Source organism: Dendrobates tinctorius, unplaced genomic scaffold (genome assembly GCF_039654945.1).
Source record: "Dendrobates tinctorius isolate UK_male_01 unplaced genomic scaffold, ASM3965494v1 ptg000240l, whole genome shotgun sequence".
Classification (NCBI taxonomy): Eukaryota; Metazoa; Chordata; class Amphibia; order Anura; family Dendrobatidae; genus Dendrobates; species Dendrobates tinctorius.
Window position 1 is genome coordinate 9,574,664 of NW_027361907.1, and position 20,337 is coordinate 9,595,000.

A 20,337-nucleotide genomic window follows, 5' to 3' on the forward strand; every position below is an offset into this window, starting at 1 on the left:
ACGAATAGCAATAGGGTAGAGTGGTTGACTGCTCAAAGGTTACATACTCAATATATTGATACTAAAACTAAACGTAAACTATTTTTTACTAGACAATCTTATTTTGAAATGGGGAATCCGGCTAGTAAATTCTTGGCTTATTTGGTGCGACAGCATAATACAACTAACACAATTCTACAGATTCGCAACTTGGATGGTACTCTGGTTTCTTCAACGGAGGAAATTCTGAAATGTTTTTCTGATTATTATAGTTCATTGTATAATTCTAAAACTGATATGGACGGCCCGGGGTGTCTAAATTACTTGTCAGATATAGAGTTTCCTACGCTGAGTCCTTCCCAACAGGCCTTTATGGATGCTGAATTTACTCTGGAGGAGGTAGAGGATGCCATAAAGGATATGGCCTCTGGGAAGGCCCCTGGACCGGATGGATTCCCTGTTGAACTGTATAGGAAATACCAGGAGATAATGGTGCCTCTTTTGTTGACGGTGTTTCAGGGGATTTGGGAGGGGGGATGCATGCCGGAATCCTTCTGTGAGGCCAATATAATAGTTCTTAAAAAGGAGGGGAAAGACCCTTTAGGATTGTGGATCTTATCGGCCCATATCATTGGTAAAAATTTTGGCCAAGAGGTTGAATTCAGTCATATTAGATCTTGTACACTCTGACCAAACTGGCTTTATGCCTGGTAAGAGCACCTTCATTAATATTAGATGAGTCCAGTCAGTGGTCCAATATAGCTCCCTGGTGCAGGACAATGAATGGGCATTGGCATCACTGGATGCGGCCAAGGCCTTTGACTCTCTTGAATGGCCTTTTCTCCGTGCATGTTTGCAGAGGTATGGATTCGGTGATAGATTTAAAAAATGGGTCAGTATTTTGTACATGAAGCCTAAGGCTCGGGTCATTGTAAATAATTCCATATCTGAGCCATTTTCACTGCATAGGGGAACTCGTCAGGGGTGTCCCCTTTCCCCGGCCCTTTTTGCTCTTGCAATTCGTATAAGATCTTCCCCTAATGTTGCTGGTATAGAAATAGCAGGTCGGACAGACACCATGGGCCTATATGCTGACGACATGGTGATATTTATGGACAAAGCGGAGGAAACCCTGACAAGAGTGATCACTATTATAAATAAATTTGGTAAATTTTCTGGCCTATATATAAATTGGGGGAAATCTGCTCTGATGCCTCTTTCCCATGCTCCGATGCCACGACTTGAGACTCTCACCTTGCTACCCATTGTAACCAGTTTTAAATACCTGGGTGTCCATATTTCTAAAGACAGTAAACTTGATTTGCACCTTAATATATATCTGCTACAGGAGATGGTTAAAGTCAAATTTGCGATCTGGCGGTAAAGAAACAGATCAAGAGGGTGGTTGGATTTGAGGATATTGTAGCTGAGATGCCCCTATGGAATAATGGTTACCTTCCGGCGTTACTTGAACATCCATCTGCCGAGTTTTGGGCTCAATATAGTGTCTCTATGATAGGCGATCTGTATGACCGTGGAACTTTGATCTCTTTTGAACAATTACAAATTAATCGCAGTATCTCGAGGTCTCAGTTCTTTCGTTATTTACAGCTAAGATCAGCATTTCAATCACATATGAGATGTATAGGTACAGATAATGCTATTTCATCTCTACCGTTGATAGGGATCCTTAAATCACAGGGCCCCCAGGGTCTCATCTCTTCTCTATATACATATCTGTTGTCAATAGGGACAGAATCCACCATGGACTCCGTTAAGAAGAAGTGGGAAAGGCTCATCCAAGATACACAGGGAGAGGAGTGGGAAGAAATTCTAGAGTCATCGATCAAGGTATCTCCGTCTGTTAACAGGATGATACAGTTATATATTATAAATCAATCATATTTGACTCCAACTCGGCTCTTTAAGATGGGCCGATACCAATCGTCGGAATGTTTGAGATGTCATTCAATAGATGCAGACTTTGTTCATATGATTTGGTGTTGTCCGGGTTGTTGCACAATATTGGAGGGAAGTGACATCACTACTGACGTCTCTGGTACAAATTCCTGTTCCCCTTGAGCCACTGGTCTGTCTATTTGGAGTATGGGATGAAGAGACATGGGGTCAATATGTTGGGATATTCCTAAGGGAGACACTGTTTATGGCACGAAAGGTATTGGCATTGCGGTGGATGGGGAGTTCATCTCCCTCTCTCGGGTCCTGGATCAGCCTGGTAAACTCGATTATTTCATATGAGCGAACATTATATCAGAATAGAGGGTGCCCAGGTAAATTCAACAAGATATGGGAGAGGTGGAATTCCTCTCACCTTACTTTGTAGAGTGTAGATGTCACATAATAAACAACTAAGTGTGTGGAAGTAGGCTGCGGAATAGTTTTTTTTTGTTTGTTCTTGTAGATGTAGGTATGATTTAGTAGTCAGGTAGATCTCATCACTGGAATAATAAACACAAGGCCACTGTGATTTAATGCATATTATGTTTTGCTTTATTTGTATGCAACTGGTATTTACATTTTGCTGTACATTTTAATGCAGTGTGAAATATATGTGTACTTCTATTATGCTTAACATTATATACCAGTATATATGCAGTACACTTGTTTATGGTTCAATAAACGAATTAAAAAAAAAAAAAAATATTGACGATCGAGCTCGTTTAACGGCCTGAACACAGCACATGTAAATACAAAATGTTCCTGGGTGATGGTGCAATATGTGAGTATTTGGGGCCCCACTTTGTCTAAAACTGACCCTGGGAAAATCCCCCGTGCTTCCCCGACTCTTGCGTCCAGCTTTAATGAAGTCCTCCTGTAAACCCCTGCCACCATTCTCTGTGTGTTGGGTGGTACGCTGAAAGTGAGGCTCCTGCCTCTGTACCTCATCAATAAAGACCCTCTGCGCTGGGAGAATAGAGTGCCCCTCAACGCCTCTGTGCCAACAGGCCAGACTGATCCTTAACATCTTTAGGGATACCAAAAGGCAACTGAAACACTTTCTAATTTAAGCTTCAAGAAATTTTCCAATAGTATTCTGCTGAGATCCAGGGGCTAGTCATCAGAACTGCACACTAAGATATGGCAAATAGTTGCTATTAATATGGCTTTGTGAATTTATATGCTAATCTGCACTTCTGACCTGAAACTACACCTGCCTAACCACGCAAACTCTGGCGGGTGATAACCCGAGACTTTCGTGATAACTTAATCCTCACCCCTCTACATCCTGTACAGATCAACATGTATTATGCTTTCCGCTTGACTCGATTCAACTAGAGCTCAGGAGTAACTACCAGATTATCTCATAAAATAGACACCCTCATGCCGAAGTTACGAAGAACTACCTCAGTGAATCCGAACCAAAGGAACCCATCTTCAGCAGACCCTGGCAACAATATGTCATACGGACAACACTCCCCAACTGATCATCATGCTCCTCCCTACCAGATGATACAGAAATAATCCCAGCATCCAGACTCTGTGCACTCCTACCCCGGATGAAGCAGTATGACTTTCACAGTTCCAATTTATCTTGAGTTTGGAATTATCTAAAATGTCAGATAAATTAACTAAAGAACTCTCTAAAGAACTCATGGAGCTGGGATCTCGTACCTCTGATCTGGAAGAAAATATGGACTACACTTCTACAGTCCTCACTATCCATGAAAAAGAGTTGGAGATACTTTATGAATAAACTTATTGCCTTAATAGTAAGTTAGAGGATTTAAAAACTCATGCCCACAGGAGTAATACAAGTATCAGACCTTCCATCCAGAGCTGCAGCCCTGTTGCAAGAGCTTTCACCTGGAATTCCCATCGAACACCTAGAGATGAACTGTAATCACAAAGTCCTGAGTAAGAGCAAGCCAAACAGACCGCCCCGAGATATTATCCTCAAAATGCACTTTTACAAAATAAAGGAACAACTCCTGCAAGCAGCAAGAAAATCCTCACCTCTGAAATTCCAGAAGAGGTTGTCAGTATTGGAGTCCCAGATGAAGAACTTGCCCTCTCTTCAACGTACCGCTACCTCACACACGCACACTCTGAACTTGATCTCTGACTCTCTAAGAATGCAGACCAAGTCATTTGTTGGTCTCAACGTATTTATACCCTTTATAATAAAAAATAATTCCAACTTTACCCGACGCCTCAAATGCCTTCCGACACCTCATAGTCCTATACGTCTGTGTACAATCACAGGCCTTACATCCAACCTGCAATAAATTACCCACCAGTTTCAACAGCCACTTGGAACAACTATATAATGACACCTCTGCCAATAACACAAAAAAATTGAATCTTTACAAAACTCTACCCTTCTCCCATCCCTCAGTCCTAACTCAATCAAATTCCTAAATGAAGGATGGCTTCATTTAGGAATTTGATCAAGTTAGGACTGAGGGATGGGATAAGGGTAGAGTTTTGAAAAGATTCTAATCACTCCTTCTAAAATAGAAACTGCTATTCAGCACTTTAAAAAATTAACAAAAAACGAGGCCCAGAAGGATTCACAGCCCTTTATTCCAAGTACAAGTCTATTGTAATTCCCCACCTCATCAGCTATTTTAATTCTTTAAGCGATGGCCATACGCAAGGTTCATCCTCTCTAATGGCAGCGATTTCCACGATACCCACCCAAGCCAAATTCGGATCATATATTATGGTCTAGCTACAGCCCAATATCCCTGATCAACACAGATCTTTAACTTTTAGCAAAAATTATGTCTCGGCGCCTAAACTCAGGTCTGAGATCCCTTATAAAGATCAGGTTGGCTTTGTACCCAACAGACTAGAGTCAAACAACATCCAAAGAATTTACCACTTTCTGCACCACTGCAAACAATATAAAATAGCAAGTATGCTATTATCACTTGACATTAAAAAACCTTCAATTCTATCTCTTGGCCATATTTATTTGCAGCCCTGCAGAGATCAATTTCTTTCATGGATCTATGCTTTATACAGTTCCCCTTCGGGTTATGTCCCCTATAACGGTTTTTCCTCAGCATTTTTTCCCATAAAAAGAGGTACTCGTCCAGCGCGTCCCCTATTGCCACTATTATTTTTCCTGGAAATCGAGTCACTAGCAATCCACCTCCGCCTCAAACCAAATATACATACAAGCTATAGAAATTGCGTTGGATTGTGCTTGCAGTCGATATATTGCCCATTTTAACCGACCCCCCAATCTTCTTGCCTGCCCTGCTGCAATCCCTTAACAACTTTGAACATATAGCCATCCTACAAATGAACCAAACAAAATCGTACGTCATGAACATATCCCTTCCTGCCACTATTATCCTACAGCTCAAACAAGATTTCCCCTTCCAATGGGTCACTAACCACCTAGAATATTTAGGACAAAATTTTTTTTCTTTTTAATTAAAGTAATTTTTATTTTATTGGCGATCTCGGGACTGAGATCTCGAGAGATGAGATTTCAGCGAGATCTGTCCCGAGATCACCATCAGCGCATGCGCTGCCCCCGGCGGCGGCCGCCATATTGCCGGAGCCAAAACAGAGGGAGCCGAGGGGGCGCCTCGGGGCTCTGGCCTGTCGCAAAATGTCGCCAGAGCCCCGGGATTGGAACCGGAGACACCGCTGGGCACGTGGAGACACCGCTGGGCACCCGGAGACACCCACAGCGCCGACGGACAGCCGGACACCCCTGCGGCCTACACCCGGTAATGTATATCCTCTTTGTAAGACGCACCCCCATTTTTCCCCCAAGTTTGGGGGAAAAAAAGTGCGTCTTACAAAGCGGAAAATACGGTATACCTTTTTCCAAACTGATTAGCCAATATATGTTCAAATCTACGTATCCCTCTTCGGGCCCAGCTCTCAAAACCCTCCAAGTGGCTGAGATTAGAAAGGGAAGGGGTATTCCATATAGAAGTATATTGAGACACCCCATGGATATCCTGCATTTTTTTTTAACTTTCTCCCATAATTTATGGATTAAAGGGAATCTGTCACCCCTTTTTTAAGATATCATATAATGAAATCATTCAATTGTGTGTCACATAAGGATTCTCTTAGTACTTTTGCTTCCCCCTGACCCAGCACCTTTCATGCATACACAAGAAGAAATGCGTAGAGCAAGACAGGGAGGGGGGGAGCAGGTGAATAAGCCCTGCCCAGCGGACCGGACAGCAGCAGTTTACATACATCTGAACCGATATAAACAAGGTATTTATGCATGAAAGGTGCGGGGGCAGCGGGAAGCAAAAGTACTAAGAGAATACTTATGTGACACACAATTGAATGATATCATTATATGATATCTCAAAAAAGGGGTGACAGATTCCCTTTAATAACAGAGTAGGGAATCCATGTGTTTTTGTACCAAAACCCCCCGACTAATATTTCATACAGACTATCTGAGTCAAAGCATTGTTGCAAGAGTTGTTGCTGGGCTCCCCCTCCCCCTGGATCATCCCAACCACGTATATGTTGTAACTGTGCTGCCATGTAGTATACCCATGGGTAAGGGACAGCCAAACCCCCATTGCACTTTTCTCTTTGTAAAATTTCCAATCTGATCCGTGGAGGTCCTTTACCCCATATTAGCTCCCTAAATAGTGAGCTTATCTTATGGAAAAATCTCTGCGGAATCCACTGTGGTGAATTATGTATCATGTATAGTAATTGAGGCATCCAAATCATTTTAATTAGATTAGTTCATTCCATCACCAATAAAGGCAAACGTAGCCAGATATCTTTCTTAAGCTTAAACCTAGAAAGAATGGGGAGGAGATTGAGGCTCTCATAATCACTGACCCGCAGAGTAATCTGTACCCCCAAATATTTAAATTGTGAGACCACCAGTAGGCCTGAAAAATCATAATTGGATGTATTAGCCACATTATCCATCGGTAGGAGTGCTGATTTGCCCCAATTGATCCTGAACCCTGAATAGTGCCCAAATTCCTTTATTACCTTCATGGCCTCTGACAGTGCATTAGATGAATTATCTAGAAAAAGCAATGTGTCGTCGGCATATAAGGCAATCTTTTCCTCTAGTCCCCCTCGCTGAAACCCTGTTATTCTTGGGTTGAATCTAATCATTACTGCCATGGGTCCAATGGCCATGGCGAATAATAGTGGTGATAAGGGGCATCCCTGTCGGGTACCTCTTCCCAAGTGAAACGGTGTAGTGAGACGGCCATTAACTTTAATTCTTGCTTTAGGAGTACAATATAGGAGCTTTACCCAAGAAATAAATGGTTCCCCCAGCCCAAATTTATGTAGCACAGCCCAACGAAACTCCCATTCAATAGAATCAAAGGCCTTAGCGGCATCAAGAGAGCAAACTGCTCTATCTCCTGAGTTGTCGGCCAGTAATTGTATATTAAGATATAATCGCCTAATATTTACCGCTGTTGATCTGGAGGGCATAAATCCAGATTGATCTGTGTGGATTAGGGAAAGTATTGCTCTGTTCAGTCTGGTGGCTAATACCTTGGCTATAATTTTAATATCTGTAGGAAATGGAGAGATAGGTCTGTAAGAATCAGGCAATAAAGGATCTTTTTCTGGTTTAGGGATAACTACAACTAGAGCCTCCTGCATTGATGGGGGTAAAGAGCCAGTCTCGGTCGTCCCCTGAAAGGTCTTAAGGAGCTGGGGAAATAAGATATCTCCAAACTTTTTATAAATTTCTGCGGGTATGCCATCTGAACCCGGTGATTTATTATTGGGAATAGAGGCGACCGCGTCTTGCAATTCTTCCAACTGTTTAAATTTAAATATTTAAATAGATCCTGTCCGTGTCTGAAAGTGTGGGCAATGAAATACCATCTATGTATGACATTATTTTTTCTTTATTATACTGTTCTTAGAGCTGTAAAGCTCTTTACAAAATTCTGAGAAAATTGTTAAAATTTCGTCTGGACAATTAACTAGTGCCCCATTTTGATCCCTGAGTGCTCCAATAAATGTATTCCCCCTCTGTGCCCTGGACTGCCTTCTCCCCTTCTTCAAAAAAAACTGTGCTATGAGAATAATCTGTTGTTATTAGACCTTTCTTTAATGTGAGAGTCATACGCCTTTTGTGCCTCCTTCCACTCCAGAAAATCTCGTGATTCCCCGGTAGATATGTATTTATGCTCTGTCGCCTGGACTCGTTCCCTAAGAAATACTCCAAACTGAATAGATTTAGTCTTGGACCTGCTGACCCCCTGAATTAAAGTCCCTCTCAAACAGGCTTTCATAGCATCCCATATCATATTAAGCGATACTTCACCAGTACTATTTTCTTAAAAATAGTGTTTGAGGGCAAGCGAGATCGGCTCTATGTCATTTAGGACTAATTTTAATGGCTAAGTTAAAAAAATGCGTGGGCTTCCCATTGCCCTGTAGCGGTGGCGAATGGGTTAATCTAACAAAGGGTTAATGTCACCTTACAATCAAATGGTGACATTAACCCTTTGTTAGATTAACCCACTCGCCACCAATATAGGGCAATGGGAAACCCACAAATTTTTTAACAATGAATTAACCCCTTAAAATAACAACTACAAATCCCAAATTTTGCACACAAATCCTCATCTAATTATTAGTCAAGGACATATAAAAAAAACATGAAATGAAATGCTTTACTGAATGTAAACCATGTGTCATTTCATGTCGGGTTGGGGAATGATTTGATAGAAGCCGGCAATTTAATTAGCAGCTATTCTGCTATGAAGAACTCAATTTTGGCTCCCGACGTGTCGCGGTCATTCGCGCAAAGGATTACTGGGACCGGGAGCGTGGAGAGAGGCGGGAAGGCTGCGCGGGACACCGGAAGGTGAGAATAACAATTTTTTGGTGACACTCCACCCTACTGACCTTTGTGGAGTCTATGTAGTGAAGCCGAGCTTATGTGGATATGAAGGACAACACCTTCTTCAAGGCGCTTTTGGCAGACATACAGTTACCCTACAAAGCTAACCAGCTTTGCCACCATATGGAATAAATCAAAAACTTATAGTCATACTCACCAATTTTCTTCTTTATGCGCCTGGAAAATTTTCAGAAATGATGTAATGAATGTTAAGAAAACATTTAGAATATTGGATGGAAATACTGAAATATATCTTTCTAAGAAGTGTCTGATGAAACATCAATAATATAGTATCCCATCAGTAAAAAGGATATTGAACGACAACCGTCTGGCACTTGTATGCCTCCACAAAATCATGGTTGGAAACGGCATAAGTGCACCTAAAAACAGAACATGGGAGCTAGTAACAGAAACTAAAATACATTACATATGTTACTAAAATGTGTCCTAATATTTACTACACAAAATATCCATCCATCCAAGATGTTATTAGCATGTTTTATGTCATTTGCTTATACTATATAACATTTTGGCCATTTTACAGTCGTTTGACAGCAGTGAGTTGTGTTTGCCGTATTGCAAGGGACGCGTGCCATAACTACTTAGACTGATACTCTCGTTAGCTGTTTGATTGCCATTTATTCCTAAGATTTGCTTCAATGTGCACTTTTGTGTAAGGAAACGGTTGATATTAATGCTGGATAAATACTTACATGCAATGGGTTTCCTATTTATGGCCGATGTTTGGCATTTTTCTCTTTGGCTATCTGTTTAAGAAGACCTATAAATGCAGCCATCTTTACATTTAAGTCTTTGGCTGTATGAAGCTCCTGACAGCCACTTCAACTTCCATTATGGTGGTGATTGGGATCCAGAATCTCCTATAAGTGAGGCTCCTACAAATGAGGGCCAAACAATTGTCCAGGATTCTTCTTAAGGAACAAAGCTCGTCTGAGCTTTTATTAGGTTGCCTTATTTTCTCTGCTCTTGTTCTAAAGAACGTCACTGACTACCCGGTGAGGATGTGATACTTGTGTGACTCTACTGCACGCCGTCTGTCCCGGATGTGTACTTGTGTAATGAGGAGGATTTGACCCAAGGATATCAACACCCTGTACCAAGGTGGGCAGAATTATTAGGCAGCTTTTTTCAAGATACTGGGATGTGATCATAGAACCATCAAAAGTTGTTGCAAGTAGTCAACAGGGCAGCAAAAAAAGTGTTGAGAAAAAAAAAGCACACATTAAAGCACCATTACAGTGTTTTTCTTATTGCAATGCTGGAGTGGTGCTACTAATCTAATGTCTGTGCACCTGGTATTACCCTCAGCTCTTCCCAGCGCCCATCAAGTCTCACGCTGCCATCTTGTGATCGAAACTTATGACTGTTAAGAAGTAAGGGTCAAAAGCTTACATTGGAAAGTGACCCCCAACTTGCTCCAGAAAACACTGAAGAGATCCGGCAGGTCCTAAACTGCTGGAGACTGAACGGAGTGATACGGATAAATAATGCAGATGATTGGTGAGTATAGGACTAAGTGCAGGTATCTTATGTCATAGTGTGTTGTGAGTTCAGGGCAGGTGGTGTAGGAGTTAATATGGAGAGCCTCTCTGTGGATCTGGGGAGGGTTCTTATAGCATCAGGGGAGAGCAGTCCCGTCGTTTATACTCCTATCTGAGTGTGCCCGACCCTGTTCCGCCCGTGCTGCACGCCAATCATTGTCTGTCTGCCTGGTATTTGATCCTGTTCTATTACAGTTTACGTCTCTGGTTTGCTGATTTGGTATTTTCTCTGCCCGTGCTATGTATGATCCTTGGCTACATCTGACCTCCCTCCTGAATACCCCTCCTGTACCACGCTGCCAGTGCTGTGTATGACCCCTGGCTTTGTCTGACCCCTCCACTGAGCACCCCTCTTGTACCACGCTGCCCGTTCTGTGTATGACCCCTGGCTTTGTCTAACTTCTCTGTGACGCTCCAGTGTCACTGTTTTCAGCAGCGCTGTTAGAGCTCAGCGGTAGCTCCGCCCCTCCCTCTGACGTGCGGTCAGGTGACCGCAGGTCCTGCGGGCACTGAGCGCATCTCTACCGCTCTGCCCTCCCCGCAGGTCCTGGACCCGGCTTTCCTGCATCCACGTGGTGCCTCAGCTTCTCCCTGCTAGGTAAGAAGCTGCCTATTATTCCACCACCCTGTGTGCTTGCCCCCTGAGCTGTCGGGCAGTTACCTGGTCCCTGACTATAAGCCTTGTAAGACAACTTACATCAGTAACACCACTCCAGGGCTGAAATAAAAAAAACTGCTGGAGTGGTGCTTTAACTGGCAAATAGAATAGAATCAAGCTTGAAGCGACCAGGAGCCCATTATACTCCAGTGCTGTCATATTCCAGAACTGCATCATCCCTGGAGTGCCCAGAAGTACAAGGTGTTCAGTGCTTATACTCCACTGCTGTCATATTCCTGGAGTGCCCAGAAGTACAAGGTGTTCAGTGCTTAGAGACATGGCCAAGGTGAGATCGGCTGAAACCTGACCACCACTGAACAAGACACAGAAGTTGAAACGTCAAGATTGGGCCAAGAAATACCTGAAGACAGATTTTACAACAGGTTTTCTGGACTGATTAGATGAGAGTGACTCTTGATGGGCCTGTGGCTGGATCAGTAATGGGCACAGACCTCCACTTCGACTCAGATGTCAACAAGGTGGATGTGGGGTTTTGCTATGGGTTGAAATGATTAAAGATGAGCTAGTTGCATCTTTTCAGGTTGAAGATGGACTAAAATCAACTCCCGAACCTACTGCAAGTTTTTAGAAGACACTTTCAAACAGTGGTACAGGAAAAAGTCTGCATCTTTCAAGAAAACCATGATTTTTATGCAGGACATTGTTCCTTTGCATGCATCAAATTACTCCACTGTTTGGCTAGCCTTTCTTGGCCCAGTTTTAATGTTTCAACTTCTGTGTCTTGTTCAATGGTGGTCGGGTTTCAGCCTTCCTCACCTTGGCCATTCCCCTGAGTACTGAACACCTTGTACTTCTGGGCCCTTCAGGGAGTTTACAGTTTTGGAATATGACAGCATCAGGGGATGACTGGTTCCTGGTCGCTTCACATTTGATTCTTCTCAAATGTTTTGCAGTCAACATGGATCTTGTTTTATCAACACGTTTTCGCGACTCTATTGACAACAAAACTTTTGATGATTCTCTTATCACCCCCCAATATTTTTCAAATGTGCTGCATCCCTCTGTAAAACTTGTAACAATTTTTGACTTTTCAGAGTCAGTTAAATCTCTTTTTGGACCATTTTTCCTGAGGAAAACAAGCTGCATAATAATTCTGCACACTTTGTTGTATCCTTAGGCCTCACCCTCATCATTACACAAATACACATCACCTGATCTGCTTCATCCAATAATCATTCAAGTTTATGCAATGTGGAGTTGGAAAATCTACATAAAAATGATGATGTGGTCAGCAGACTTCTCTAATAATTCTGCACAGTGGACAGTGATTGTCAGCATTTGTAAACACTCATAAAGGGCTGTAAATCACTGTGGCGGGGAGGGTACTTAGGGTGCTATTAGGAGTCGTTTGATATTCACTTGGACATCCTGCTCCCAATTACGTAAGCTGACACACCACAGGGCCCAGCGTCTCTCCCTTTATTGTACTTTACTTTCAGAAAAGGCAGAATAAATTACCTGATAGGTTCGCTTTATCATAGAGCCAGAAGAAACTGTCTGTTTCTGGAAAGCCATTTTTGAGGGGAACGGTGTGAACGGAGCTCTATAACCTCAACTACTTTCATCTGTTATACAAACCTATCCCAACACCTTTTTATCCCCTTCATCTGCTGCTAAGTCACCTTAAATGGGCTGCAAACATTTCATCATATGGAGGTTCCAACATCTGCTGACATTTGTCTTCTGGAGCAGAAAGCTGAATGGTAAAAAGAGCTGATTAGCAATACGTGCACAATAATGGAGTATCAACAGTATTTCTAATTAGGATCACATATTGTGAAATATAGATAGCAAATAAATTATTAACCGGATTATCCACTACTTGAACTATGCACCTCTAAGAGGGTTATTCCCAATTAACGATGGGGTCCCAACAATCGTATCCCCAAGATCAGCAAGTTCCCGTGGACATGAGAACTTGATTTTTAGGGAACTCCCCTTTAAATGCAGATTATTATTTATTTATATAGCACCATTGATTCCATGGTGCTGTACATGAGACAGGGTTACATACAAATTACAGATATCGCTTACAGTAAACAAACTAATAATGACAGACTGATACAGAGGGGAGAGGACCCTGCCCTTGCAGGCTTACATGCTACAGGATGGTGCGGAAGGAGACAGAAGGTCAGGGGTTGCAGTATCTACGGTAGTGGCGAGGAGGCAGCGGGGTCATTGCAGATACTCACCTCCTACACTGGCAGCGTTCTAGCGATGTTGGTGGCTGGTCTGTGGGTGATATTGTTATGCCACGCGAGCACAGCAGCAAATCACACTCACACTTGACGAAACTTGGATGTCCAAGGAAAGAGTGAAATTGGCAGCCCATCAGTGACCACTGATAGGCTGCAGCGCTCATGTGGAATAATGACGTCACCTGAGCGCCAGCAGACCTGCCACTGACATTGTGAAAACGCCGCAGTGCAGGAAACAAGTATCTGGAGTTTTTCTACATAAAAAATATTTTTTGCAATCATCGCAGGTGACTTTGTACTTTTCTGAATCATCTTTTTGTCCTGATTTAAAAAACGGATATAGTTTTTCTGTAGCACATATCGTTTACATGGAGCAGCAGCATTATTATAAGGTATAGGAAATATACGAGTGACATTAAGAAAACAGTAACCTACATATCAGAAAAAATCATTCACCTTACAAAACAGTTTTTACTGAACCAAAATAATTCCGCAATCAAAATAGAAACCAAAATATGAGCAGAAAATAAAAGTGCTTGACATTAGGCTGTCGTTGATACGATTTTTCAGGATTGTCCCTATGTAACATCCAACAGTAATCTGCCATCATTGAGTCATTCCTAAAACCCTGATAGCGGTGCTCCATTCCTTTAATGTCCGGGTGAAACCGCTCGCCTTGTTCATCGCTTACATCCGCAAGATTTTGAGGAAAAATGTGAATGCAATAAGTGCATTTTCAGAGACATGCGACATCCCAGACACTGGTATGCATTCAGCAGTTCCTCAACACCTTCAACATAATCTGGAGAGTTTTGTTTTCCTAAGAAGTTTTCACAGATCCACTTGAAGGTTTTCCAAGATCTCAATTCCTTATCATTTAGAGTTCCTTCAAACACATAATTTCTCTTAAACCCTCTGACCTGAGGACCAACAGTTTTCCCGGTGAAATGCTGGAGAATTTCTGTGAAATGTACTGCAACCCTTGTGAATTTGTCTTTGCCATGGCTTTTTAATCAATCCCAACTTTATATGTAGTGGAGGAAGAAAGATTTTTGTAGGAGCAACTAAAGGATTATGCTGAACATTGTCTGTACCTGGAGCATAGATGTTTCTCTGTCCCCAATCACGAAAAACATAATGCTCTACTGTATTTCTACTGTCCCATATAGACAAGAAGCAGCAATATTTTGTGAAATGTCCTTGCATTCCCATTAGCAGACCAATCACTTTCAAATCTCCACAGATATTCCATTGCTGATGCTTATATGGTATAGCATCCAAAACAACTGACAGATTTTCATAACCTTCCTTTAGATGACATGAGTGAGCAATAGGGATTGATGGTTTCATATTTCCACTGTGAAGCACCACTGCTTTCAAACTTCTCTGGGATGAGTCAATAAAAAAATCGCCAATCTGCAACAAAATACTCTTGATTCAGTTCTTCAAAGATGCCATTCACATTGTTACAGTACACCATTGGTCCATCAACTGTGAAACATTGTGTTGAAGTGTTACTTCTATTTCGGTAATAACACACTTTAACATTATCATGAAGAGGATTCTTCTGTTTCAACCTAGATGCAAGATGTTCAGCTTTATCTTTTCACAATGAAAGGTCTCTGATGAGATCATTTAATTCATGTTGAGTAAAGTGTTCTGGCTGCTCCATCAGACTATGTGCCAACGTAGTTTTTAGGTTGTGCGGATTTTGTTGGAAAATCCGCAGGTAAATTCGCAGGACAAAAGTCCTGCGGTTTATCTGCGGATTAGCCTGCGGTTTTGCCCTGCGGTTTCACACCTCATAATGATAAGGTGTGAAACCGCACAAAAAATTGACATGCTGCGGATTGTAACCCGCGGAAAAATCCGCAGAATGTGCACTGCCTTTTTTTTCCCATAGGAAATAAAGGTACTGTACAACGCAGCAGAATCTGCTGCAGACCCGCAGGGCCAAATCCGCTCTGGATCCGCAGCAGAATCCGCAGCGTGTGCACATACCCTTAGGTACATACTCATCTTGACTTAAGGTCTCCATGTCTTCGCCAGTAGCATCAGCTCTATAGTCTTCATATTCTACTTCAGCTTCATCCAATCCAGACAACCAGTAGTGTAGCTACCAGTCTCCGCGCTTTGAGTGGGCCCACCGGAGCTACACTACACTACACCACTATTCTGCGGCAGAGCAGGGAGAATCGATCTCCCTACTCTGCTGCCTGGCCGCTATGGGCCCCTGAGAAGGCGGTGGGGGCCCCCCACCTCTCAGCCAGCAATGTCGACCTGGGCTATTCTGTGCGCATAGGACCTGCGAGGAGGTCACAAGAGGGGCGGCGTAAGCGGTCACATGATCAGGGGTCTTCAGTGGCTGCAGGACTCTGCTGTGCTGGTTGTCATGGTGCTGACTGGATGAGGTGAAGTTTCTGGGTGGGGTCAGGAGGGTTTACAGGGTGGATGTAGCAGGCTGTGTGTGTGTATGAGGTGTACGGAGCAGAGATATGCATGTATGAGGTGTACGGAGGAGCGGAGCCGTGTGTGTATGGGGTGAGCGGAGCCGTTTGTGTACAAGGTGTACGCAGCGGAGCCGTGTGTGAACGGGGTGTACGGAGCGGAGCTGTGTGTGTACGGGGTGTACGGAGTAGAGCCGTGTGTGTACGGATCAGAGCTGCGTGTGTACAAGGTGCACGGAGCAGAGCTGCGTGTGTACAAGGTGTACGGAGCGGAGCAGTGTGTGTACGGGGTGTACGGAGCGGAGCCAGGTGTGTACAAAGTGTACGGAGCGGAGCCACGTGTTTACAGCGTGTACGGAGCAGAGCCAGGTGTGCACAAGGTGTACGGAGCGGAGCCACGTGTGTACAGCGTGTACGGAGCAGAGCCGCGTGTGTACAGCGTGTACGGAGCAGAGCCGCGTGTGTACAGCGTGTAAGGAGCAGAACCGCGTGTGTACAGCGTGTACGGAGCAGAGCCGCGTGTGTACAGCGTGTACGGAGCAGAGCCGCGTGTGTACAGCGTGTACGGAGCAGAGCCGCGTGTGTACAGCGTGTACGGAGCAGAGCCGCGTGTGTACAGCGTGTACGGAGCAGAGCCGCGTGTGTACAGCGTGTACGGAGCAGAGCCGCGTGTGTACAGCGTGTACGGAGCAGAGCCGCGTGTGTACAGCGTGTACGGAGCAGAGCCGCGTGTGTACAGCGTGTACGGAGCAGAGCCGCGTGTGTACAGCGTGTACGGAGCAGAGCCGCGTGTGTACAGCGTGTACGGAGCAGAGCCGCGTGTGTACAGCGTGTACGGAGCAGAGCCGCGTGTGTACAGCGTGTACGGAGCAGAGCCGCGTGTGTACAGCGTGTACGGAGCAGAGCCGCGTGTGTACAGCGTGTACGGAGCAGAGCCGCGTGTGTACAGCGTGTACGGAGCAGAGCCGCGTGTGTACAGCGTGTACGGAGCAGAGCCGCGTGTGTACAGCGTGTACGGAGCAGAGCCGCGTGTGTACAGCGTGTACGGAGCAGAGCCGCGTGTGTACAGCGTGTACGGAGCAGAGCCGCGTGTGTACAGCGTGTACGGAGCAGAGCCGCGTGTGTACAGCGTGTACGGAGCAGAGCCGCGTGTGTACAGCGTGTACGGAGCAGAGCCGCGTGTGTACAGCGTGTACGGAGCAGAGCCGCGTGTGTACAGCGTGTACGGAGCAGAGCCGCGTGTGTACAGCGTGTACGGAGCAGAGCCGCGTGTGTACAGCGTGTACGGAGCAGAGCTGTGTGTGTACAAGGTGTACGGAGCAGAGCCGTGTGTCTATAGGGGGTGCGGAGCGGAGCCGTGTGTGTATAGGGAGTATCAGGTGCAGTAATAGTGACACATACGGCAGCAGCGGCTCAGCATTGGGCTATCAGGTGTAATAAGGACACATGCAGCAGTAGTGGCTCAGTATTGGGGTATCAAGTGCAGTAATAGGGACACATACAGCAGCAGCGGCTCAGCATTGGGGTATCAGGTGCAGTAATAGGGACACATACAGCAGCAGCGGCTCAGCATTGGGGTATCCGGTTCAGTAATAGGGACACATACGGCAGCAGCGGCTCAGCATTGGGGTATCAGCAGGATGAGGGGTTTGTGCAGGTTGGGGATACATGGTGATGGAGATGGAATATGAAAAGTGAAACATGTCGTTGTTGTATTCTCTGTAGCAGAGTCGTGGCTGGAGGAGTTGTCATGTCGGTCTGGGCCAGATGGAAAAGACATGAAAAGTGAACGATTTCATCAGAAAGATCATCAACGGTAAGACACCAACTATAACTGTGCTGTAATCACTTATATGTTTTGTAGGGCTGGTATTTACCACTGACCATATGGTGGTAATATCAATATTGGTCTTTATATAGGGATTATTTTCAGTAACAGCGCAGTCATCTCCTACATCCACTATTAGGGTGCGTCACAGAGTTGTAATCAAAGTTACCTAGTTAGGGGCCCACTCAGAAGTTTCTCCCCCCCCCGAACCAAAACCCTAACTACGCCTCTGCAGACAACGGTGGTACAGGAACTGGCACAGTGCCATCATGTGGAACTGGCCTAGTCGCAGATTCAAGTTCAGGGTAATTAATCTTATGTTTGTTCTTTATAGACAAGCCCTTCAGTTTCACAAAACAAAAGTAGCAGCCATCACTATGATTTTTGGGTTCTCTCCAAATCATGGGAACAACAAACGGCAAAGCCACTTTCCTCATATTGAACCAGTCACAAAGACCATTTGAACAGCTTGAGCATATCACATTAGAGGCCCAGCTTTTGTCATGATCACCAAGTGGACACTTAAAGTACATCTGGTGCATCTTTTTAATATCATGAGTGATTGAACGTACTTGCCCTTTTTGTTGTAAAAGAACCACACACATAGCAGAATCTGTTTGGATGATTGATACACTGTCGGGTTATTTTTCTCCTTTAAATCAGATCAAACAGAAGAGTAATGGTATGTGACAAACTAAAAAAAAAAAAGTGATGAGCCGACCGACTATATATAGATATTTCCCCAGAGATGACAGAGGCAGCTTGTATTTAGAACTGACTATACTGGAGGTAATCTGGTAGATAACTATATACAGTTGTGAGGTAAACGGGTCAGCCTATTCCGTACAGATGGACATTTGCAGACAGGCAGTTTCTCAGTGTGATATTGGCTGCTTTCAGGTTCTCTCTCTGTGGAGACCCTCACTCAGTTACACCTCAGTAGCTGAGCTGTTTTCTTCCCTCTGAGGCAACTTGCCCTCACAAAAATGCAGTGAAAATCCTCTCCTCTCACAATGGCGGCTGTCCGCTGCCTCTTCCCTTCTATCTCCCTGTGGCAGGGCTCAGATCCCTGTAGAGGCCTGTCTCCTGTCAGAGTCACACATACCAGTCCTTGCTGCCATCACCATCCTTTTCTGACTGACTCAAATCTTACCGCCTCATAAGTTAGCTCCTCCCCATAACATGAGGCTTTCCGAGAAGCAGTCATTGGTTGACTGCACAGTCAATACTCCTTCCCATAAATCTCACTAAAACCTTTACTGATATTTTCCCTGTAAGAAAATTCACAATTAAGTAAGAGAAGCAAAGAAGTGTGAATAAGAGAGGAAAAACCACATACACTGAAAATGCAGAAATAACGTAATAACAAAAGTACTTCTATCTCAGAAACTTTACGCCATAGAGCAAAAAGCCGGATTACTTACCGGTAATGCTCTTTTAATGAGTCCACGACAGCACCCGCTTGAAGAGAGGGATCCGCCCATAGGAACAGGAAACCTACAGAGATAAAAGAGGGCGGTCCACCTCTCCTCCTCAGTTGGATTTCAGAGTACCCGGAGGACCGCCAATTATTAGGCCATTATATTATTCAATATTTTAGTTCATCAGTTCTATATCTAAGAAGGTGTATATACATTATGCTAACCTCCAGGGAAGGTAGTGAGCGGGTGCTGTCGTGGACTCATTAAAAGAGCATTACTGGTAAGTAATCCGGCTTTTTACCCTTCGCCACGACATCACCCACTTGGAGAGACTTTCAGAGACCTTCACCTGGGAGGGACCACCGTGCTGAGGACTGCTCTACCAAAGGCTAGGTCAGATGAGAATGATAAATCAAGCCTATAGTGGTTATAAAAGGGAGAGGTGCGTTGACCATGTTGCGGCCTTACATATAGACTCTATTGCGACGTCTCCCCTCTCCGCCCAGGAGGATGCCATAGCTCTGGCGGAATGTGCCCTGATCTCCTCCGGAGAATCTTCATTTCTCGCGGAGTATGCCAGACATATCGCGTCTCTGATCCATCGAGACATGGTACCCCTTGTGACCTCATATCCCTTCTTTTGGTCCTGGAAGGAAATAAACAGAGCCCTACTCTTCCTCCAGCTGCTAGACCCCTCAATATATTGTAATACTGCTCTCCTAACGTCTAGTGTATGGAATTTTTCTTCCTCTGGAGTAGAAGGGTTACTTTAAAATGAAGGGAGGTGGATCTCTCGCGACCTATGAAATTTCTCCGCTACTTTTGGCAGGTATGAGGGGTCTGGTTTTAATATCAGCTGATCCTGGAATGTTAATAGGAACGGGAGTTCTATTGAAAGTGCCTGTATGTCACTGACTCTTCTGTCTGAAGTTAGTGCTACCAGCAGTACCGTCTTAAGAGATAGGTGCTTAAGGGATATTGAGTCTAACGGATCAAACGGGGAGCGTGTTAGGGCATCTAGCACCAGATCCAAGTCTAAGGGAGGCACTCTGGGTATGTGTACTGGTTCGCTCCGCTTACAGCCAGAGATGAATCTGGCTATCCATCTATTGCCTGCCACATTATAACTATAGAGGGCCCCTAGAGCAGACACTTGAACTTTTAGTGTGTTGATGGATAGCCCTAGATCTTTCCCTGTTTGAAGAAATTCTAGAATTGGTGTTATCGGGATTTCTCTAGAGTCGGGAGCTGTGTGGAACTCTAGGAACTTTCTCCATACCCTGGTGTAAATCTTTGTAGTGGCCAATTTTCGACTCTGTAGGAGGGTATTGACTAACCCCTCCGTGAACCCTCTTGCTCTCAACATTTCCCT

The 20,337-nt window shown here is 44.3% G+C and overlaps 1 protein-coding gene across 1 annotated transcript in view; it reads right to left on the minus strand.

Annotated features, from left to right (window-relative positions):
* The window catches only part of PCID2 (PCI domain containing 2), a 51,405-nt gene extending 32,290 nt beyond the window's left edge, over positions 1 to 19,115 (minus strand). The window contains exons 1-4 of the mRNA XM_073556862.1: positions 18,969 to 19,115; positions 12,694 to 12,767; positions 9,143 to 9,210; positions 8,988 to 9,027 (exon numbers count right to left, since the gene is read on the minus strand). Of these exons, the coding sequence (XP_073412963.1) occupies positions 8,988 to 9,027; positions 9,143 to 9,210; positions 12,694 to 12,767; positions 18,969 to 19,028 (242 nt within the window). The 5' untranslated portion in view covers positions 19,029 to 19,115. The remainder of the gene's footprint in view (positions 1 to 8,987; positions 9,028 to 9,142; positions 9,211 to 12,693; positions 12,768 to 18,968) is intronic.
* Between the last annotated feature and the right edge of the window lie 1,222 nt (positions 19,116 to 20,337).